General features: G+C 39.8%; 1 protein-coding gene across 2 annotated transcripts in view; it reads left to right on the top strand.

Annotated features, from left to right (window-relative positions):
* The first annotated feature begins 1,176 nt into the window (after positions 1-1,176).
* Positions 1,177-24,318, top strand: part of si:ch73-366l1.5 (FILIA-N KH-like domain-containing protein) — a 36,922-nt gene continuing 13,780 nt past the window's right edge. Inside the window, exons 1-2 of one of the 2 annotated variants that reach the window (XM_049561592.1) lie at positions 1,177-1,552; positions 22,617-23,136. In XM_049561592.1, coding sequence (XP_049417549.1) covers positions 1,322-1,552; positions 22,617-23,136 — 751 coding nt within the window. In that variant the 5' untranslated portion in view covers positions 1,177-1,321. The remainder of the gene's footprint in view (positions 1,553-22,616; positions 23,137-24,318) is intronic. The other variant, XM_049561593.1, reaches the window with a different exon arrangement.

The following is a 24,318-nucleotide window of genomic DNA, read 5'->3' as shown; positions in this document are numbered from 1 at the left end:
CCTAAGAAAACCTTTATGACCATGCTCATTGTTGTTTCCATGGACACTGAATAAACAAAGCTGCTCTGACACTGAAAATTAAATTAGTTAACTCATTTAAAAAACTATATTTTATAGGTAGTATCAGTTAGTTTATTCTCCTTTGGGCTGAGATGTTTAACAGTGAAATGTCATCCAGCTTATTTCAGAGGCCTGTCTGGAAGGACTGAAATAGGTCAGTGCAAGTTTTCTAAGGGCTAGCCTGACAGTCCCAAACATAAAGCTTAGTTGACAAAGGATTCCAAACTGGATAAGAAAGTTAGAAGCAAACTTTGTGTAAAGCTGTTTGTCATCTCCAACATTGGACAGGCAGCCATAGTAAGCCAGAAGGGCAAAAGCACTGTCATCTTGTCACATCATCCTCTGATGTGCATTTCACTTCAAAGGCTTTGGTGTAAATGGATTTGTATGAGCTACAGTACCCTCCTGCAATCTTCTGACAATTATTTGGCAACATGATAGCATACATATTTGGATTTTAAAACCATTTATTTACTCAGTAAACGTCTAGCTGTTTGTACTCTGATGTCAAATATGTTTTTGAAAAATCTGTCCCAGCGCATGGAAATTTGAGTCTGGAAAAGTATGTAATCCTGAAATGGAAAATGCAAAGAAACCCTGAGAAGAGGTGATATACTGTCTTTACTTTAAGATGTACTGAAGCTCGCAGTCCCACTTCATCAGACCGGCTGTTACAGCAGACCTGAAAATCCTGAATGAGGAGGAAAAAAGCTCTTTGTTGGGTTCAAGTCCACAGCTTTAAAGTTATAATCAGTTCTCTTCAAATTCTCATTTTATTTCAATTATTAAATTAGTTGGCAGTTAATTTTCTGTCAGTTGACTAATTTATTCGTTGACTAATTGTTTTAGCTTTACCTGTATAACCTGTTGGGTAGTTTAATTAAAACTATACTTTATAAACGCTTATGTGTAAAAATTATGAATGTGGTGCAGTAAAATGATGTAGTGCAGTCCAAATACGTCAAATACTTGTCATACACACTCTGATATTGTATTCTAAAAACTGTCAATACATCAATATCCTGTAAAGGCTTTTATTTTGAAACTAATCCGGAAGTGTCTCAGTGTATGATGTCAGCTGCTGTGTGTGGTCAGCTGTTGAAGTTAGATTGTGTTGGGAGGCGGGATGCAGCTCAGTGTGTGTGTGACTGCAGCCTGATTAGCACACACCGTCCTCCTCCCCCAGCACACACACACTGAACACACACACTCCTAAACACGCACTTAAACTTTTTAACTTTTCATCCATAAACCCTCCATCATGGATCTGGACCCGACCTTCGTCATCCCTGCGATCATTTTCACTGTCGTTGCGATTTATTTCGCTTCATCCCTTCTGAGCAAGAAACCCGCCGCCTCCTCCTCAGCCGAGAGCAAGAAGCCCAAAGTCGGCTACGGAGACGAGATCCCTCCGTCCAGAGCTCTGGGACAGCAGCTCCGATCCGAGCCTGAAGCCTCCCTGCGGCCACAACCCCCAGCCCCGGCTGAGAAGGTAAGATCCATCGATTCTGATCAATTTATTGGTATTTGAAATATCCAATACTGACATGCATACTGATTTAAAGTTACCAGAAACAATATTGTTTATTTTCCCCACACAAAATAACCAATTTTTAGGATCAGTTTATAATTTCTTTGTCCACAAAAGCCTAAATAAGCATAAATGTGCTCAATAAGTTGTGTATAAATGTGTATAATAATTAAAAAACAAAACAAAACAAAACTACAGTCAAGATTAAAATATATTGAACTTGCAGTGGCATTTGAGAACACTCATGTAGGCCTATTTCTAATTTATATATTTTACATTTTTGTAATCTGACAAATTAACTGTTTAATTAGTCTTTGGAAAGAAGTGTTGATGTGACTGAGCTCAGAGATTTCATGTCATGGCTTCTGGTATTTTTTATAGGAATGATTTGATTCATGCCAGTGCCGGACCTGGCACATTCAGCAGCCTAGGCAAGCCCCCCCACCCCCACCAAAATTATCATCATTATTATTAATATATATTAATATTACAAACAAGAACTAATGAGAAATCAACAACATAGCTAACAAACAAATCAATTTGGTATATACAAATTTGCAGATTTCGTCTTTCTTACTTTTCTTTTTTCTGTACTGCGCCCCAGATGGCTTTTTCTTATTCATTTTCTCTTACTCTAATGCTCTTCAAGTAAACTCCACTCCACCACACCCATCAGTGCTCCATCATGTTCCAACTGTGGTGATCACTCACTAATGAACATATTAACATTAACCGCATTGCTGGAAGTAGAGGTGGTACTCTTAATTCAGGCCAAGCATTAGCGTTAGATTTTAGTGTTATCTTTCCCTTATGTTAATGTTTTGTCAATTCCTAGGCAGCCACCTACGCCCCCTAGTGGAAGACCCACCACTAATTTATGGCTGAAACAATTTATCGCTTTTTCAGTGAATTAAAACTTCCCTGGTTCTATCTTATGTAAGGATTTTCTGCTTTATTGTCATGATACTTGCGTTCAACTAAACGTAGTCTTGTCATTCCAACATAATGCATGTCATTATTGTAAGAATAACAGAAAGTACATAATAAATAACCCGTGTTTTGAGATAAATATGCTGTTGTTTAAATGTTTCATGGACCCACTGCATCCTCTGAGCCACAGTTACACTGTAAATACACTGCACATACAGACATAATAATACTACTGCAATATTTCAAAGAACTACGCTATCAACATTTCTAAACAAGGATCCATTATTGGATGGATTGTGACATTCATGTTCCCTTCAGGATGAACTGTAATAACCTTGGTGATCCTCTGACTTGTCCTCCAGCGCCATCATCAGGTCAATATTTTAATGCATCTGCTACTTTATAACCAGATACCTACAGAACTAATGACATTCCCAGCAGCCTCAGCTGGACCTTGTGTTTACTGATGATTAGCTAATGTTAGCATGCTAACATGGTAAACATACCAAAACATTTGCGTGTAAGCATTGTCTTTATTACTACGTCAGACAGCAGAGAGCACCACTGATGCTAAAAGAGCCAACATTAAAAACAAAAGTCATGAACTTTGGAAGCAGCGTTCCTCCTGTTTGTCTGTAAATCCAGTTTACTGGTGGAAGTTGTCTGGATGGTATTTATCGCCACTCTGTCTGTTCTACCTGAGAAAACAGATGTTTTCAGCAGCTGGACTTGTGTTTTGTACAGTGAGAGAGCACTGCCCTCCATCATACAGGAAATAATTCATTGATATTGAAGATAATATTCAGTTGCAGCTCTTGACATAAGTTGGAGTAACCTATTTAATGTTTACGTGGTTGATAACAACTATTTGACTTTGGTGTAAGTGCTACATCTGTCACATAAATGCATGGCCTACAATGAAGCCTTGAGACTGTGCAGCTTTTTGTTGTATTTAGATGATTTCAGGAGGGCTGCAATTTTTATAGTGCATTTTAATTAGCGTATTAAATTAATCTGAAGATTATTTTTGTGGTGAATCATCTAATTTGTTGCACTGGAAAATGTGTGAAAAGAATGCTGAAATAAGCAGGTGTTGTACAGTTATAACAAGTAATCTACTGTCAAAATAGCTGTTGATAGATTAAGCTTGATTTTTGTAATTCAGTTAAAAAATTATATTTATTGCTGAAATACATATAGATTTGGTCGTAATTAAGTTAATTAAAATGTGCAAAAAACTTTGTTGCTATAAACAAATACAGCCCAGTCGCAAGAAAAAGGTTGGCATTGCATTTTTCTGCAACCACAGATACTTCATATTTGTACATTCAATACATAGCATGTTAACGTTCTAAAGTTACATATTATATGAGCTGATTTTGTCTTTGTGAGGGGTAGGAGATGGTGGATGGCATGACACCCTGGTGAGATGGCTGCCAAGCTGCAGACCACCAAAGACCCCAGTTTGAGAACAAACCAAAACATGATCTTTTCCTGACTGTAACCAAGTGGTTTTTGTACCTAAACCTAACCACACCTTCACTACAGCATTGTTAAGAAAAACTTTCAACGTATCTGCTACAATGTAATGTACAAATGTTACATAATTGTGGTTTGCATAAACAGTCGCTATTTTTTTCTGGTGAGTAGGTTGAAAAACGTTTACTTTAAAGTAGGGCTGGGTATCGATTCAGATTTTCCAGATCGATTCGATTCGATTTTCAAGGACTCAGTTCGATCCGATTCACGATACGATTCGATTCAATTCAATTCAGTTCAATATCGATTCAGTCAAGTATATTTCAATTATGATACAGAATTTGCTTGGATATTAAGATATTTTCTGAGAACTAACGAAGTATATTTAACAAGAAACCCTCTGACCTGGTGCATTACTATTAAAAATACTGTTTACATTAAGAATTGACCCCAAAGCAGTACATTAGTCATCATGTACTTTTATTTAACATTACCTGACCGACACATACAAAATAAATATTTTAAATTAAATCTAATCACAAGGCAGACAATTTAAATGAAGTGGCTACAAAAAATGTAAACAAAGGACATCCACATGTTTGCTGCCTGTAACCGTCTTATAAAGCTTTTGTGCAATACACTACAGTGGTTGTGATGCACACATTGACTGTATCAGAAGAGAAACAATATACGTAGTGAACCCTGCAGCAAAGTGAACCCTCTTCATCAGAGAGGATCTTTGCCCCCCAGTTTGTTCCTGGCGGCAGAGCAGAGTGAACCGTCTTTCTTCTCAGAGGATCTTTGTCCCATGAGAGCAGGCACTAACAGCTCCGTGTCTGTGTAAACAACATTCGCTGGCGATTTGACAGTCACTAGAAGCACATTAATACCCTTTGTAAAAGTTTCTGTGTGGTACCTGTGTTGTACATGAGCTAACGTTAGTGGCTAAGGAAGGACTGAGAGGATGTCCGGTATATGTGTTTGTGTGTGTGTGTGTGTGTGTGTGTGTGTGTGTGTGTGTGTCTGAGTGTACGTTAGCTTGTTATGTTAGCTGTAAGGTTAGTCTTGCTGGTATGTAAACGTTATCGTCGGCAGCCCTGAATAGCTTGTAAAGCTTTAGCATAGTTAGTTAACACATTTGTTATCAGCCCATGTGTTTACTGCTACAGAAAATTAATAAATCTTTGGTTTATTTGCACAACGTCGCCTCTGCCGTCTTTTATCACGCTTGCTAACGTTAAGTTGACTTTACCAGCAGATCTGTATGAGGTATAAACTGAGGCTACAGTTAGCAGTGTGCTGATGCTTTGTGGTATTTCTTAATCTTTTCTGTGAAACTAATGTGCATTTAATAAACATTCATACATTATTAGTGTTATATTTTTAGGGGAAAATGCGAGTGAAAATACTTGCACCGTAGACCCATGCCTTCAGTGGACGCACTCCCACCATTGTTTGCTGCTCTGTCTTCATTCAGTGTCCGGCCGTCTCGCGAGATCTCTCGCCATGACCTCAGGTGCTAAATGCTGATCTCACGAGACCACCTGGGTTGATAGTACTGCTGCTGCAGTCTGCTACCGGCTGTACACGTCCACGGAGGAAAATAGTTATAGTAAAAGATCGATTTTTTTAATTAATGAATCGATTTTGTGCCATTTAAAGGAAAATCGATTCAAATTGATTAAATCGATTTTTTTCAACCCAGCTCTACTTTAAAGGCCTAGTGTGAAGGATTTAGTGACATCTAGCAGTGAGGTTGCAGGTTGCAACTAACTAAAACTCCTCCTGTGTGCCAAGCATGTAGGAGAGCTACGGTGACCAACTCGAAAATGTGAATGGTTCTATATAGAGCCAGTGTTTGATGTGTCCATTCTGGGCTACTGTAGAAAAGCATGGCAGACTCCATGGAAAAGGACCTGCTCTGTATGTAGATATAAGCGGCTCATTCTAAGGTACAGAAAACACAGGTTCTTAGTTTCAGGTGATTATTGGCTAATGAAAACATAGTTGTAAATATTGTATTCCATTTCTGCTAATGGATCCCCTAAATCGTACACACTGGACCACTCAGAGAGTTTCTTGAAATTTGCATTCTTGGTTTAAAGTTTATTTCTCTCATCACACTTTACGGCCTCTTTATGGTTGATGTTTGGCTGCCTGATGTCCAAATATAGTCTCTGTCTTTTCTGCATGCAATAGCTGATTACTGGATTTGCTTGTGCACACAGCAACAAACTTGATGATTCAAGGAGCTCAGTGTTCGCCCTCCTGATGCATTTGAATGTTTTCTGATCTTACTGAGATAATAAGCCAACATGCAAATCAGGTTTTGTTGGCAGCAGTAGGACAGTTAGTCTCCAGAGGTTGGTCGGTATAATGACCCTTGTTTGTCTGACCTTTTTCCAGAGCCTTTAAAAAGCCTGAAGAATGTGCCCACCACTGCTGTAACATGCGACGGACTTCGAGTCTATATTTGGTGGCCAACATGAATCCTATATTTACACCTGTGTATGTCCATGGTGTCACATGTCTGTAATGGACTCGAGTGCTGCAGGGAGAGGTGGAGGTGGGTGTGACACCTCCTTATGGCTTCATGTGATGTTTGAACTGTGTTATTTCATCCTGCTGATTCAGGCTGAACACGCTGATCATTCAATACTGTGAACAGGGAGCTGCTCCCAAGAATATTTCTATCACATTTCAATGTGTTTTTATTGGTTTCCACAATATAGAAACTGAAGAATCAGCTGGACACTTTATCCAGACAATAAGTTTACCTTCTGACCATCAGTTAGCAGAGGTGAAAGGTGTAATGACATCTTTTACTTAAGTAAAAGTAGCAATGCCACAGTGTAGAAATATGATAACTGGTAAAAAGGCTGCATTTGAATAGCGCCTTTCTAGTCTTCCAATTACTCAAAGCACTTTTACTCTCCATGTCACATTCACCCATTCACACACAGTCACATACTGGTGGCCGAGGCCACCATACATGGTAACACTAGCTACTCAGTAACCATTCACACACACTCTCACTCCGAGGGAACAGCCATCGAGAGCAATTTGGGGTTCAGTATCCCAAGGACACTATTTTCCGATTAGTGGACAATTAGAGGGTGACGGCCACAGTCGCCCAAATACTCTATTACAAGTAAAAGTCAAAGTGCATAAGTATTAGCATCAGAATGTATCAAAAGTACCCCTTATGCAAAATGACCCCACTTACAGTCTCACAAACTTAACTAATAAGCCCAGAGGCCGTGGTTTACAGTGATTTTAGAACAGCCAAGGGGCGTTGTTAGTCAAGACGTGGAGCGGAGTACCTAAAACTACCTTAGCTGAGCAACAGCTCTGGAGGACATACCTGCTGTCAGCATGCCAATGGCACGCTCCCTTTCAGCATCTGCAGCATTGTGTTGTGTGATCAAACTGGCCTTTTACTGTGATCAACCCAAGTAGCTCAGCGTCTCGATATGCCACGCCTGTCAGGTGGATGGCTCAGGCCTGGATCACACAGAAAGCATTTTGAAAGTTGCAAAACGAGAGGCACACCAAACTTTTTCACAGTAATTAGTAGCTAGTTACTAAGTTACTAGGCAGAGGGTACTTGCTGTAGCTCTGTTTGAGGGTGAGAAGCTGTCATCAAATAGTTTGTTGGAATCAATGAAATGGAGATGTGTGTGGGTACATGAGACCCTAAAAAGAGAGTGGATCACAGGGAGTACCACCACTTGGTCCAGGACCTTCACCTTCATGATGACCGTTTCCAGGCATATTGTCAGGCTGTATAGCTCTGGGTATCCAGCAACCGCTACCACCAGTTTCTCCTCCATTGTTTATCAACTATAAACTTGTTGTGGTGACTACCACAGAGGGCCTGCCCCTCAAATCATCTGATTGGACAATGGGAACAAAGATGACAAAAGAAGAGATAGTGTTGCATTTATATTTTTGTTCAATGTAACTACCAGTTAGTATGTGACTAAATCAGCCACTCATACTGGTTGCACCATGATTATATGGGGTGTACCCAAGCTAGTTTGGACGTGAAATCATAACTAAGGCAAGTGGTCAATCAGCGATCAAAGAAAAATATTACATTGTCATGGATACCGTGTGCATCTAGCCGGCATCAACCACTTGGCATCATAACATAACATAAAATATTCTAAATATAGTGCCAACCTCAACTGATATTGATTTTTTTAGGTGGCTAAAATACATTTTGCCACTGACCCCGTCCACAGCAGTACAATGCTTTACTTCCATGGCGGTACTCCTGATGCCTCTCCAAATTGGACGCATGCTGATTGCCATTTACTGTAGCTAACACAGTGACTATAGATAAGTACCTAATACAACTCCACTTCAAAAAGTCCAAACTAACCCTGTCAGTTGATGTTATCATTATTAGAGCACTGTAACGCGCATCCCTGCTTTTTGCTAACGGCTGAGTTGGAGTGTGCATCTGACAGACCTGGAAAACCTTTAAACTACTGAATTTTTATCAAAGCACCAGATATTTTTTAGCACAGTCAGTCAGATAACTATGTTTATGAGAAGATGAACCACGTTTATTTTTCTGGAGGACTTGTCTCTTAAACTACTCTGTTAAATTGACTCTATGAGTAAAATATTATAACAACAGACAGAAATGATGGCAGTAAATCCTTGGGAAAACACCATCATGTTGGCAACTGGACCACACAGCGCACTGTGTGTCATAAAGCTGAGCTGTCGTGTTGGTTTAAGCTGGATACTGTATAAAGTAGCCCTTTTCTCTGTGCTGTAAAATATCACGGACATAAATCTTGTAGCTAAAAACTTGAGTCCCGCCTTCCTGTTTGTCTGATACATTATCCAACACAGTGAGAGGTCGCCTTCACTGTCTGTAGCATACAGCAGCAGCATCATGGTATATTTTTCCTTTGTGTAAATGTCCACATAAAGGAGGTCTCTGTCTTTGTGACCCTGTGGAGCAGAAACACAAAGAGACTTGTTTGTCTGTTATGACTGAAGCTGTGTGGGAGTCAGAGCAGTTGGCCTGTGGCCGTACAGCAGCAGCAGCAACATCACTGTGTCACACATAAAGTCAATTATTTCTATAATATATAGACTATATTTAATTTAAAACTTATACTGAATGCAAAGTCAGCCAGAAGATTTACAATCGTAGCTCCCAATTAATGTCATTTAAAGCGTAAGTCTGTAGGATATATCAGTATATATCTGCTAGCGACAGTAGTCATTTCAGCAAAATAGTCTTAAAATAGAAAATGAGAAACTATTTTTGTCCACTTTTGTTTGAGATCAAGGACGCGTTTTTATAGTAAATATGATTCTAAAAGTTAATCTGCCTCCGCAATTAGCATGAGTTACACATAATATGTTTGCTTCTGCCCAGTAGCTAAAAATCCATTTCACCTGCTGGACTTTAACTCCTCTGGAGGGATTCTGTAATACTTAACCAAGTTCTCCTATTATGTTCATTTTCAGGTTAATACTTGTATTGAAGGTCTCTACTGGAACATGTTTACATGCTGTAATGGTCAAACAACACTTTTCCCTTCATACTGTCGAGGGGTGGGACTCCCCAGAGGATCAACGATACGATATTATCACAATATTTAAGTCATGATACAATATTGTTGCGATTTTAAATATGTTGCGATATGCTGAATATTGTGATAAAATCTATTGTGGTATATAACCTTTTTTCAACTGTAAATTATATCTCCCAAGAAAATGTTTTATCTTATTAGATAAAACAGATGTTTTTTCAGCAGCAAAAGCAAAAGTATCAAAAAAAACTTGGCACTGTGTGATGATGCAATAATGCCACACAAAAATATTGTGATACTTTGCTTAATCGATTTTTCGAAATACATGGATTCACTCTCTGTCTGTGAATGATGCAATAATGCCACACAAAAATATTGTGATACTTTGCTTAATCGATTTTTCGAAATACATGGATTCACTCTCTGTCTGTGAAGGCTCTGTTCAGTACCTGTCTCTTTAAGGCCCCCTTTTATTAAACCCATCTCCTCTGATCAGTAAGCATTTCTAGGTCTCCAGTATCTCGGTGACTCCGCACTAGACCTCCAGAAACGCTGCTCCCCATTACAGCCAATTTTTTCCCAGTGGTCACTCATGGTATTGCAACGGTCAATTATGACTCTTTCTACTCTGAATTTTTGAGCCATTAAAGTTTTATATTTGTAAAACTTTCCTCAAGCCAAGAAAATCTATTTCAAATCTGTGACTTCATTTCAATGTACACTATGAGCTGAGCAGGTACTCACGGGGCTAGCAGGAGAAACACTACTGCACATATTCAGTGGGCCGCATGCCATGGAAGACCAGAAGCTAAAAACTTTTTGGGCATATGCATCAGGCGAGCAACTCTAATGAATGAATCAGCGCCATCTTGGCATCCATTACCTAGGTAAATTATAAATCTATGCTCTGCACAGTGACTCTCAGTCAGGGAATGACTGCAAATAATAATAGTTGATCTGACTCATAGACTGTGGTGATGCATCGCAGTCAGGCTATCACTCAAGCATCCCCGCCCTTAAATATGCGAAACTTTGGAGCTTAAAAAATGTAAACGGGTGAGTTAAATGAAAAAAATTCTCCGCTGTACAGTTGTCATGGATGTTTAAATTAGGTATAGAGACCAAAACCGTTTTTTTGCACCAGGCTTTAAACGTGTTTATTTCTGCTGTAAAGTTGGACATTTTAACAGTGGGGTCACTGTGGATTTATGCTGTTTTGGAGCCAGCCTCAAGTGGTCATTCAATGAACTGCAGTTTTTTGCACTTCCACATTGGCTTCATTTTGCAGCCTCGGAGGTTAATGATTGGCTCTTGCAGGAATATGATCTAAAATCTGGAAGAAATTCACAACATTTGTAGCCAAGTTCATATGTTTCCCTGATGTTAGCATGTAGCTCCATGTATGTCAGCAGAGAATAGTGACACTGTCTAATGTGAAAAATCACCAGTAAAAACACCTAAACACAACCGAACATGGTCCAGCAGGTATATGAGCCGAAATCGGGGTGAAATGTACAACATCGACAACCAGGCTTACATGTTTCCCATCTCATTAGCAGGTAGCATCATTTAGCAGTGTAGGTTAGTCTATGTAACGTAAACACTTGCAGTACTACTACTATACTATAGCCAGGCCAGAAAAAAACTGTCACAAACAGTGTTCGGAACAGTAGGAAACCTGAGGTTTTTGCTCACAGAGATTACTGTGACATACATTTACCTCATTATTTGAAACCATGAACATCCTTCATTGTAACACTGTTTATTTGACACAAAATATGGAAAAGCATAACAGGTCCCCTTTCTACTTTTCCACCCTGTAGTAGTAGTAGTTTTCATGTTTCTGAGCTCAGGCTGTTTTCAGTGCTAGGTGGTGGCAGCTTCCTGTTTACAGATTTATAGCCCTGCACGCTTAACGTATCACTGCCATCAGAGCCGGAGCCCAATCTGGCTCCCTGACATTTATGTGCCTAGCATGTTGTACTGTTCCTCCTCCTAAAGTTACAGCTGCTCTACCTCCATCCACCTCCACCCACCCTGCAGCCTAAAAAGGCAGAAGGACACAAAGCTGCTTTTTAAGTTAATACATTAAACTAATAGAGGTAGATGAGGACGCTGGTGTTATTCACCTCATAGAAAAAACACAAAATCTGCTGATTTTGTTTTAAGTTGGAAAGGTTAGTACTTGATGTCTACACACAAAAAGGTAGAATTAGTCAGTCACACTGAGACTGTTTAACATTTCCTCTCCCTCCTCATTCTTTGCAAATGACCACAGTGTTGCTTGTGGCGATGCAGCTCTCCATAAATGGAAATGTGAGTGTGAACACATTAATGCAGGTTTGAAGGAGGAAAGATGGTGTTGGAGCAGCTGCTTCTTTGACCAGAACAGAGGTGGAGGTAGTTTGGTCGTGTGTCTGTGTTTCTAAATCATTTTATACATCAGAGTCTGACAAAGGATAAATATACAGAAAAATAATGTATTTTTTATAGTGTGCCCAAAGTTGTTATTTGACACAATTAACAACAGTTTTTGTAGTGCTGCCAAATTAATAATAATTAATAGTTTGTCATGTGTTCATAACAGAAAATTGTCATTGTGCCTCAAAAGTTTATTTGCTATTTCGATTAAATGTTCCTCCCAAAATTAGTCAGTTGTCAGTATTTCCACATTTCACAGTACCCAACACATACACCATAGTAGTCGTGTCACATTTGTCATATTTCCCTAATGTGTTACAGTCAACCAGTCATAGTTCTAAAATATTTTATAGTGCTGCCAAAAAGTATTTGCTGTATTCCCAAAATCTGATTCTATAGTAGACGGATGCTAAGGTATGCTATAATTTCCCATTTTTTTATGTTCACAATTTCTATAAGGCCCCCAAAATGTATTTGTCATAACGTCAGAATACTTATTTGTCTTAATTTCCAATTTTTATACTGCTCTCTAATTTGTTATTTGTCATAACACCCAAGTGGTTTTTTTTTTCATTAGTGTAGTTATATTTTTTTTTTTTGTAATGGCCCCCAAAATTAGCATTGATTATGACTTAGAAATGTTGTTACAGCTCTCACACACGTCCTCTATCTTTAACTTCCTATGAGTCAGCTGACTCAGCTGACTCTGGGTCTGTTTGGCATCATATATCAAAGAAAGACGTAAAATTGAGTGTGCTATGTGGTGCCCTCACACTGAATAGTGTACAAGAGAAATGCCTGGATGTATGACATGTGAGCTTTCTGGTCATACTCGTTTACTTGTGGGCTGGTGAGCCTATGTCACTCTGCAATAACACCTCCAAAACACTAGTGGGCAGTGTAGTCTGTGAAGTGCTTTGAAGTTGAGTTGATTCAAAACACACCCAAAACACATTGAACATGGCTTAATAGCGACAATTTCAATAACAAGTATGGCATTCACAGACAAAGTACTTGTCCTTTGCTGGACACATTTTCCCCAAAATTACAACATGCTAATGTTATTAGCACAAGCCTATGGCATTTTACATTATATAAATTTGCTTAGCAGCTAGCAGGATTTCCTCTACTCATTTGAAACCAGGAACAACAGCAACATTTAACAAAGGTAACATTACAAATTTAGGCTCCATTACAACTCTCCAGGTTTACCAACAAGACAACTGTCTTATACTAAACATGTTTTCCACACAAATACAACATGCTAACGTGATTAGTACAAGCCTATGGCATTTTACATTGTATAAATTAGCTTAGTGACTCTACTTATATGAAGCCAGGATAAATCATCAGACTTAAAATGCTATTTTGTGGGGGCTTTACTGTCCTCACAATTTATTGTTTCTTATCTGTGAAATTAAAGTAGATAAAAGTTTTGTTTCCACTGAGGGAAATGGTTTCAGCTAACAAAACAAAACGCCAGGAGGTCTGCATCGCCGTTATATGTAGTTACATCTCTGGGGAGATGCATGTCAGGCTACAGCATAGCTATGGCGCAGCTACAGCGTCAATTCGACACAGAAGTATGAATACCGCTTTACAGCTTAGCTGAGGAGGATGCCATTATATCTTGGCCTGTCACAAGCTTCTCATCCATGAGTAGATGCACGTTTCCTTCTGTGTGGTGATACGGTTGGTGGCTGTAGTTCAGTAAAAGGAAAATGGTTCCTACATGCTCACCTGGTGATGAAAAATTTTCATTCAGTGGAGCTTGGACTGGTAACATTGTGATAGGTACGGTCATGTGATGCAGTAAAGACATATTGCTTGAGTAGGCTATACCTCAGTGTGGACAGTCTGCTTGTATTGGCATACTTCATTGTTAGTTAGTACACAGTATGCAGTACACTGATTAATATGCAGTACATTAGTTAACATTTTCAAACACATCTTCTGAGTCATGCAGTGGGTGTGGCCCATGTGGCGTTCACAGACCTCTTGTCACTCTGGGTTTTTATCAGACTGTGAACAGGAGCATGTGACACACTCATAGAGCTGTTGTCTGACATACCTCCCCTGGTATTTCCCCCCTGGCCTGGCCCAGTTCCTGCCTCTCCTCCTCCCTCTGAAGCCCGGCCCAGCTCGGTCCGGCCTGGTCTGGCCTGGCTGACGACTCCTCTGCTCCTCAGCGATCAGAGCCGTTGGCTGGGCATCAAATCCAGGGGAAAACAATGGCTTCATATCACAACATTGCATCTAATTCCTCTTCTGTGGTGATTTCACCCTCACCACCACCAACACTACCACACCCTGTCCTAACTCCTGCCTCCAACCTACCAATTAGGGCACATCCTGGCATTTCTGTGGTCTTTTTTTAGGCCATGATAAAGCACTCTTTTAGGACACACAGGAGAGGAGTTAACAGTAACAGACAGAAAGAGAGGATTCAGAAATAATTGTTGGTTACATTTATCCCACAGCAGCTCTTTATAGTAATAACAGAGTCTTTAAAACAGCACAGAGCATGTGTTGTTCTGCATTTGTTTACATTAAGGAAACCAAGAAAATGGGTGAAACTCGTCTTATGCAGAAACATTTCTGTATAAAAACACATTAATTTCTTGATTTCAGTCCCGATCTAAAGACTTGAAAACTTCCGTCTCCTTCACCAACAACTGCAGTTCACAGGGCCAAACTGGTGAAGATGATTCTAATAACAATATTGTCAGGGAGTCAAAACCAAGACCACCTCACCTGGAGTAAAGACCGCCTCTGCTAACATAAGAAAATATTAAAGCCGGGGTAGGCAGTTTAATTTTGGCATCATTCAGTGAAAATTCCCTAATAAACTTTGAGCACATTTTAACTCAGGTGGTCTGAGAGAAGACTTCTCCACCTCCTCTTAGCTCTGTTTTCAGGCCTTAGAAAATCTAGAATGTGACAAATCCCATTGGCTGTACTACAAATACAGATGCGCGTGTGCTTCCCCTCAGAACGTGAAAGCCTGATTCAATGGCAGAGAATCCTGTAAAAAAGTTTCTATTCCAGCGTTGGTAACATCTACCCACACTGCAAAGCAACCTGAAAAAAAAGACAGATTTCTGAAAAAGAGTCTATAAGATAGCCAGATGTCAAACGAAATAAAACACTTGTCAACATCGGAGAAGCGTCCCCTGTTTTCCCTGTTCCTGTTTCCCTGCAGACAATCCTGCAGACGTTTCCCTGCAGAGAACAGAATGGAAGTGTCCAGTTGTCTCTTTAATAAATTGAGGCGGTGTCAGAGAGCTGAAGTGGAGATAAAGCAGAGAGCTGAGGAAACAATGAGTCTGTGTTCAGACAGAGAAGCAGAGCAGAGAAGGAAGCTCTCTGACACAACAGCAGTCTATTCCCTCACAGCACATCACCCTCTGTATATACTCCTGGTATTTATTCCTCAGCAAAATATCTTATAAAATAACTTTTTGTCATGCTTGCTAAAGCTGTCACTATATCCACACAGTATTACATGAGACAGACAGGCTCCTCCTTCCACTCATATTGCTCCTAATGGCATCTGCCAGAATCTACCGTAGCTCAAAGAAAAGACCAATCAGAGCTGAGGAGTCTCTCACGCAGTTGTCAATCACTGCTTGTATACTGCGGTCAAACTGTCAAACTAGGCAGCACTGATCAGATATGAATCAAGGCTCTGTAACTGCCTTTCCTGTTTCTCACCTCAAATGTTTTCAGAAACATATTTTAGTGTACTGTTTAAGTGTAAAATGAGGGAGTTTGCTCCGGCCTGGCCGCCATGTTTCCAACATCACAAACTTTTTTTCACATCCTTACTATGGTTGAAGTTTTAAACATGTGGTTAACACTGTGAAATAATCGCAGTTAACGCAAAACTATGTTGTTAGGTTCAGGAAAAAAAATCATGATTTATCTTAAATTAGAACATTTGTTACTCAGGTAACATAACGTGATTTGCTCATGTGACATTCGTCAGGTACATCAGGTGACGTACAACATTAGGTTGTTAAAGTAACTGAATGTTGACTTTTGGTTTCACATTGAATCAGGCCTCCAGGAACACTGCTCAGCCTGACCACCAATTTTTTTTCCAAGGGCCACTCACAATATTGCTGTGAAAAAGTCTCCTGTGGCCCAAAAAGCATTTTCTCCATACACCACCACTGTTAGAGAGAGGTCTGTAAAGCTGCTGACAGGACAGCTAGGACTGCAGACAAGGTTGATTATGACACTTTCTATTATGAATTTTTGATCCATTGAGGTGATACATCTGTAAAACTGCCTTGAGCAGAGGAAACTATTTTAAAGAACTGTGAGGTCATCACTCATTGAAGTCTATAAGCTGTGCAGTACTCATGGACAGGGACACAACACTAGTGTGCATTTTCAGTAGGCCGCATATCATAGAAGTGAATCCAGAAGCAAGAAACTTTTCTGACATCTGAACCAGGCAAGTTATTACAAAGGACTGAATACACGCCATCTTGGAATCTAGTAGCTAGGTATAATTACACATCTATGCACTGAACTCTAACACCGGTCTCCTGGATGAAAGTCCTGTGTTTGTTTGACCCATCCACAGTCCCTCTCTCACGGCCACACTAGGTGGATTTTCTCTCTCTTTATACTAATTCCCCCGATTTCCTCCTTTGCTCCCGTCATAATTACTACTGCCACTAAGGATCACCGCCTAACAAAAATATATATTTATATGGGTCGTAATTGCTGCTTATAAAACAGACTAATGTGGTCATAGTTTGGAGGACAGTCTCTAACACTTACTCATGAGCCCTCTGTAGAGCACACCTCTGCTCACTGTAGAATAATAAAGGGGAAAATGCTCTGTCAGCTCTGTAAGAACAGCTTGCTGATTTCACATGGCTGGCCTCAGGCTCTTCTTCTTCACCAACTGGAGCTGCTTCCTCTTTAGTGTTTGCTCATGTTGTTCCCTAAATTCTCCACATGCCAGGAGATCTGATGCCGTCCTCTGCACCCTGTTAGAGCTAAAATGGCTTTTAGGAGTGAAGCACTCAGTGTAATGTTACCGAATGGGATATATTTACCAGGAAATGTTCTCAGAGGTCATGAAGGTCAGAGTGACTCAGACTAATTAGAGCAGTGCTCACAGACCTTTATTTATCTTAGAAATGGAATTGATTTGGTGCGTTATAATCTTGATTTAGTATCCTATCAATTTTAAAATCTTGATTTTGTATAACATAATCTTGATTTAGTAGTTTATTATCCTGATTTATGATCTCATAATCTTGTTATAGTATCTTGTCTTGATTTTCTATTTTAGAATTTTAATTTAGTGTTTTGTAATGTTGATTTAGTATCCTATAATCTTAGTTTAGCATTTTACCATTTTGATTTAGTATTTTATGATCCTGATGAACTTTTTCTTGTAATCTTAATTTAGTATTTTATAAACTTGTTTAGGTATCTCATAATCTTGATTTGCAATGTTATACCAGTAATCTTAATTATTGTAACTGTAACTTTATCCCATAATATGGATGTACAATTACTATTTTTATTTTTGTGATTTCCTTTAATTTCATCAGGTTTGCTTTCACTGGCAGAAATGGACTTGCATAATTTGCTCTAATGAGGCTTGTCTGATTCATTATCCAAAGGTCATTGGCTGAAAGGACAACATTGTACATGATGATCTCATGAAGGACTCAGTCACCCAACAAATATATTTGACCAATTTAGGCTGGCAGAACAAGTTCAGCCTTGGTTTCAGCTAAAAATACCGTTTATCATCCTGCTGACTCATAAAATGATTTAATGACTCTGCATTTAGCATCATGACACAGAACACTTTGTTTCAGCAAGTCGGCTCTTTGGTGTTGAGATTATTTTCGTGTTTCATAGCACAGGAATTCAGAGGCTGAGGAGCAGACTAAATGGATGCCAATCCAGTTAGAGGGTGTGAGGGAGGGCGGCTGTGGGATTAAGAGACCAGGCAGCGCACAGATGGTTTAATACAGTCAGACCTGATGCATTTCACTGTCTGACCTCCCCTGGTGCACCAGTTGTCACTGTAGTGAGTCATCAGTGGCAGGACTGTGGCGTCTTTCCGGGTCCAGGCTGGGTTTGACTGATCGGACCAGACAGGGACATTGCAGTCTCTTTTCTGAAAACATTTCCTTCTGTTCCTGCTTTTTAAAATCTGGTGTTAAATACACAAAGACACAAGATCATTTTTGTTTGACATTTTAGAAAATGTAGTTGTGTCCTCATATGAGGATGGATATCAGTTTCATCTCTGTACGTCCAGTAACATTACAGAAATAGAGGATCCAGAATGTGTTTAGCCTAACTTAGCACAAAGACTGGAAGCAGGGGGAAACTGTGAGCCACCTTTAAACAACTCCATAGCTGTCTGATTTACATGTTGTACATTGTTCGCTAACAAGAGACCAGTCCATACTGTAGTTGGCAGGTGAAAAGCCTTGAGGCTTACTCTAAGCCTGAGACCTAGAAGCTGAATCTAAACTAGAAAGGACCAAAGCTTAAGGGAACCAAACTAATTCTAAGCTGAAGGAACATAGAAGTTAACTCTAAGCTAAAGGGACCTGGAAGCTAATGTTGCATTCAAATGGAACTTGCGACACCGGCATATATCTGCCGCCCTCAAATGGTTTGCGTTTAACATTTTTACAACAATGGTCTACATAAACGTGCCCACTTGAGGTATTCAAGACATCTTCATTCATTCATCTTCTAACCGCTTCATCCTCTTGAGGGTCGCAGGGGGGCTGGAGCAAGAGAGTTCCTGGCCAGGTCGGCAGACTATCACAGGGCTGACACGTAGAGACAAACAACCATTCACACTCACGTTCACACCTACATACAATTTAGAGTTAACCTAGTCCCCAATCTGCATGTCTTTGGACTGTGGGAGGAAGCCGGAGTGCCCGGAGAGAACCCACGCTGACACGGGGAGAACATGCAAACTCCGCACAGAAGGGCTCCCACACCTGGGATTGAACCGGCAACCCTCTTGCTGTGAGGCGACAGTGCTAACCACCACACCACCGTGCCGCCCTATTCAAGACATCGTAAGAGGAAATTTTATGAAAGCCTACCACAACAGGGGCGTGTTCATATGGACTGTTATCGTAAATACAGGAAACACTTCCCTATCTGAATGCAGCAGCATACACGGCTTTGTGGTATCCACAAACTCAAGAGTTCCATTAGAAGGCAGCAGAAGCCAAAGCGACCTAAACTAACTCTTAAGGCCCGTTTCCACTGAAGAAGTTCCTGGTACTATTTGGGGAACAGGAACTACTACAGGAACGTCCTCTCGCTCGGCCCTCTCAACCGCCGTGTCTCCACTGAGAGAGCGGAGTACGAGGAAGGTTCCTGTAAAGTTACCGGGCTCTGGATGTGATGTAATCGTTGCGCGACCATTTTGACCGGGGCGACGTAGGGACGTTGTTAGCTGTTAGCCGATAGCGGTGTCTGTAATAACTCAGTAAATGGCCCGTGAAAAAAATAGTTTTTCCAGCGGATGTCTTAGTTACAACATGATTGAGCTAACTGGAGTAGTTTCATGTCGTATCCGACTATGGGAGGCTTTTAACAGATGATGTTGTGAGCTGTCCCTGTCAGCTGCAGCCACTGCTGATGCTTTCTAGACATCATGATTTCCCATACCTGAATAAATACCACACATAGCAACACAAAACTGCTTTGCTAGCTCAATCATGTTGTAACTAAGATATCCGCTGGAAAAAAAAAAATTTTCACAGACCATTTAGTGAGTTTTTTTTACATGGCGGCGGAAGCTATATGAACAAGCTAACCCTCGTCTGCTGAGTTTTAAAAATGCCGGCTATTGTGTAGCTTTCTGTTCACGTCACATCCCTCCTTGAGTATATCCAGTCAGCACCAAGTAATCCCCAAGCCCCAGCCAGGAGTCTTTCGGGGCCGTTATGAGTACCTACCCCAAGGCAGGGACTTGTTTAGCCCCTGTAAAAGTTCCGGAACTCTGTCCTTCGGGGGTGGTTGCTGCGGTGAAGACACGCACCAACGGCCCCGGCCCCGTAAAATTACCCCGAAGTTCCTGCGGTGGAAACGGGCCTTAAGGGAACTAGAAACTAAATCTGAGCTAAAGGGATGCAGAAGTGCAAAGTGCCTTAAACCTACATAATGGCCAGCAGGGGGCGACTTCACTGGTTACAAAAGAAATCCCATTGTTTGTAAGTATAAGAAAATGATCCTACTTCTCACTTGATTCATTATCTCAATAAACATTTTTCTTCTGAGTTTATAATCCCAAGGACTAGTTTCAAGTCTTCTTCAATACAGCAAGATGTTCATTTTGTAAATTATGGACCCAGTTAGAGATAAATAAACAATGACACAGGGTAGCTATGCTTTGGGGCCGGGTTACCTTGTGATTGACAGGTCGTTACCATTGAGGCAATTAAGTCTTGCCTCTGCTGGAGGGGAAAACAATTTATCACTCTTTATTGACTGTCATTTATGTCTGGTAGCGAACAACAGAAAAATGCCCATTTTGTTAGTGTTCCAGTCTTTGGTTGCATATTGTGGTGCTGATTGTTTGTCCCCTCCGAGGGGGGTATGACACATTGTGCTGTCTCTATACAGTCAAATCCTTAAACCAAACCCTTAGCCAAAGAGCGAGATAAATACAAAACTGATGTATTCTTTATTAATTTCACCTAAGCAAAAAAAAAAAAAAAAAATGTTGGGAATGATAATAATAAAGTAAATTTTGACATCCTACATTTTCATTGTGATTTACTGTCTCAAATTTTGATTTACTGTAAGGTCTTTTTGAAATGAACTCTTGTGGCATATAGTTAAAATATCACCAAACTGTCCACGTTTTTGCTGTGATTTTAAAGGAATGACAAAAGACCTAACTAACACTTAACACCTTACTAAAGAACCTAAGCACCTCAGTCAAATGTTCATCCTGTAGCTGTGAATCCTGCTGTGAGATCACAGAAGCTGATGGAGTAACCAGATCTGCTGCTCAAATGTCGATCTCTGCCATTTCAGCACTTCACAAAAGACACAGACAGGTGCATCTATGTGAACGATCAGTGAGGCAGGCCATTGAAAAAATATATAGATATATATACCGTATATGTGAGCTGGCAGGTGTCGTGGAGAGGACAGGTCAGTGGACGCTGAAGAGGGTTTTATTTGTCCTGCTGTCATGTGCAGGCAACGGCTGATCCTCAATGAGGAGCTGCAGCTGACATCAGTGACTCCCACGCAGCATTAGTCTGTTAGAGGTCAGAGATGAGCAGTCAGAGTTCTCACATCAGTGGTGTAGTGGAGGGCATATGCAGGTAAATCCATATTCTGGCTGTTAACGGTATATCCACCTATCAGCCAGAATGCCATAGGAGTTCAATTCTTCTTTGGTAACCGACCCATCTACTCAGTGCACCCACCTCTACTACCACTACATCAACAGCTCACATGTTAATATGATCCCATTACACCTCAAGTAATGATATATTTAATATATCTTTGATACTGCTGTCTTTGTTCAAGTGAAGGATTTGACCTACAATATGGCCTTATATTAAAAGGGCCTCTCTGAGATGAACAGTGTGATTTACGGGAGTGTCCTGGCCAAGCCAAACACATATAGCACAGAACATGGAACACAGACTTATAATAATCATAAGAATAAACAAGATTTACAAAGTACGTAAGATCAAGAATAATAAAATAAATACATAAAATTCCAAATTTAGATCACACTGTTGATCACAATTAATCAAAGAAATTCCCATGAATTTATTAATTGAGGCTCCACTCTATTTTGGCTCGCCAGCATGTGCAGTATTAGGACCATGAACTGACACACCTAATTGGATTTCACCCATTATTCATTTATTTGAGGCCTGAAAAAGTTCTTTTAAAGTTCACTGGATTCTGCACTTCTGAGGCCAATACATATGTGGTGAGAGAAGCATTTTGTAGTGTATCAATAAGCCAGTCTCTGGTGGACAAACTGTTTTTAAAAGACGGTAAACATAATTTTTCAGCTCTAGAATTTCTTATTGGCTGACATATCCACTGATACTGTACATCGATATGATACGATACAATACAGTACAGTATGGTACGGTATGAGACGATACGATACGATGCTATATCATGCAATGCATTACGATGCCATATGACACAGTACAGTATGATACGATGTGATACAATTGATTAGTAGTTTGTTGGTGTTATTGTGTGTCTTTTGTGAATCCCAACCAACTCTTTAAAATAAGAAAGTAGAATTTATCTATATCAAAAAAAAAATTGGGTTCTTTGTTCACTGAAGGAATGCAAAAAAACACAGTTTTCTTCACTAAATTAAAATAACAAAGAGTGAATTATTGATATTCTACTCCTGTAGTAGGTTACAAACAAGTGTGAGTCTGTTGTCTTCTGTTTCAGGACATTCTGAGTCTGTCAGTCATGCAGCCATATCACACTCAGTCGAGACATTATATCAACAAACACCGATTAAAACAAGCCTAAGTGATGTCAAACAGCAGCTCAGATCAACCGTCACTTTTATCTCTGACAGTAGTTAACAGGTTGAAAATCTTTTGTCTTTCCAGCCTGTCCCTGAACCAGTCAAAGTACCAGAACCTGTCCCTGAAGCAGTCAAAGTACCAGAACCTGTACCAGAACCTGTCCCTGAAGCAGTCACAGTACCAGAACCTGTACCAGAACCTGTCCCTGAACCAGTCACAGTACCAGAACCTGTACCAGAACCTGTCCCTGAACCAGTCAAAGTACCAGAACCAGTCAAAGTGCCAGAGGTTGTGCCAGAACCAGAAGTTGTTCCAGAACCAGTTGCAGCACCAGAAGTAGCTGCAGTACCAGAACCTATCTCAGAGCCAGAACCAGTATCAGAGCCTGAACTTGCCCCAGAGCCAGTTGCAGTGCCTGATCCAGAGCCTGTGGTCGAGTCTGATCTGGTATCTGAAGAAGTCGAGCAGCTTGAACCTAAACCTGTTGAGGAGTCCTTACCTGAGGTGATCCCTGGATCTACAGAGGACCGCCTGCCAACCCCTGAACCTATTTTGGAGGAATCACTTGAGCTTGAACCAGAACCAGAGATCGTCCTGAACAATGGTAAGATAGCTCGTCGCCCTCTGATCAATGAAATGTGTGCAAAAACTAGAGACATTTGCGCATCTTTACATTTTGTTACCATGTACTTCATATTTCATACTCCAAGATTTTACAGAGTGCTTCTATTTTGCCACTGAGTGCTCTCTCCACAGAGTCACAGTTAATGGTAAATCAGTAGGAACCAATAGGCTCTGGGCTGAGAGCCACAGACAGGAAGTCACATGGTATTGTGAGACAAATTAACACCAGTGTATTTTTTTTCTGTGTACTCAAAGTATTTCAGAGGGATGAACACAAATCTTTCAGTATAGGAATACAATTTAGAATGAGCCCTGTACACATAAGCTGTAGTCTTTTACATCTTACTGCTGTAATACGTACCCTATACCTTGTACCACTGCATTTTACTATAACTAACTTTTTTTTTTACTCACACTGCACTGACACATAACACTACTTCTACTACCTATTTATAACTGCACACACCCCACTATACATATATATTTATATCTACCACAATATATATTTTATATTTTTGTCATTTTATTCTATTTTTATATATGTTATATTAAAATTGTATTTTTTCTGTTCTGTTTTTTATATGATATTTATTTTACCCTATTTTATATAAGTAACATTTTATTTTATATATATTCTATTTTATTTCATAGATATTTTTAATTTATTCTTATATTTTAACTTCTGCACTATTTCATGTTTTATGTTTTGGATTTTAGCTTTTACTTGCGTGTCTTTCCTTTTATAAATTTTTGTACTAGCATTGCCTGCGAAGCCTGAGAACAACAACTTCTTCACTGTAATTGTTGTACACATGGCAGACTTGAAACAGCTTCTTGTAGCAGGCAGACGTCAGCAGCTGTGCTTGACAGATAAGTTATTTCCAGGGAAAGCCCACAGAGTCGAGCTGTTAGGCAACATATTCAGAACACACACACACACACACACAGGTTTAGTTGCGTATATTGAATTTACTGTAATAATCTGTTTCAAAATGCATAGAATTTTTTGCAGTAGTTACATAAACATTATTAAAGTAAATTAGGTAAATTCTGTGAGCTATAGTTAAAGTAATTCTAATAGTCTATTAGATAAATGTTTTTTTTCTGGTTTACTTCAGAATTATTTGATTCAATTGGATGGAAATTTTATATGTAATTGAAA

Source organism: Epinephelus fuscoguttatus, linkage group LG19, assembly GCF_011397635.1.
Source record: "Epinephelus fuscoguttatus linkage group LG19, E.fuscoguttatus.final_Chr_v1".
NCBI lineage: Eukaryota > Metazoa > Chordata > Actinopteri > Perciformes > Serranidae > Epinephelus > Epinephelus fuscoguttatus.
The sequence above is the reverse complement of the archived record's forward strand: the minus strand, read 5'-3'. Positions and strand labels throughout refer to the sequence as shown.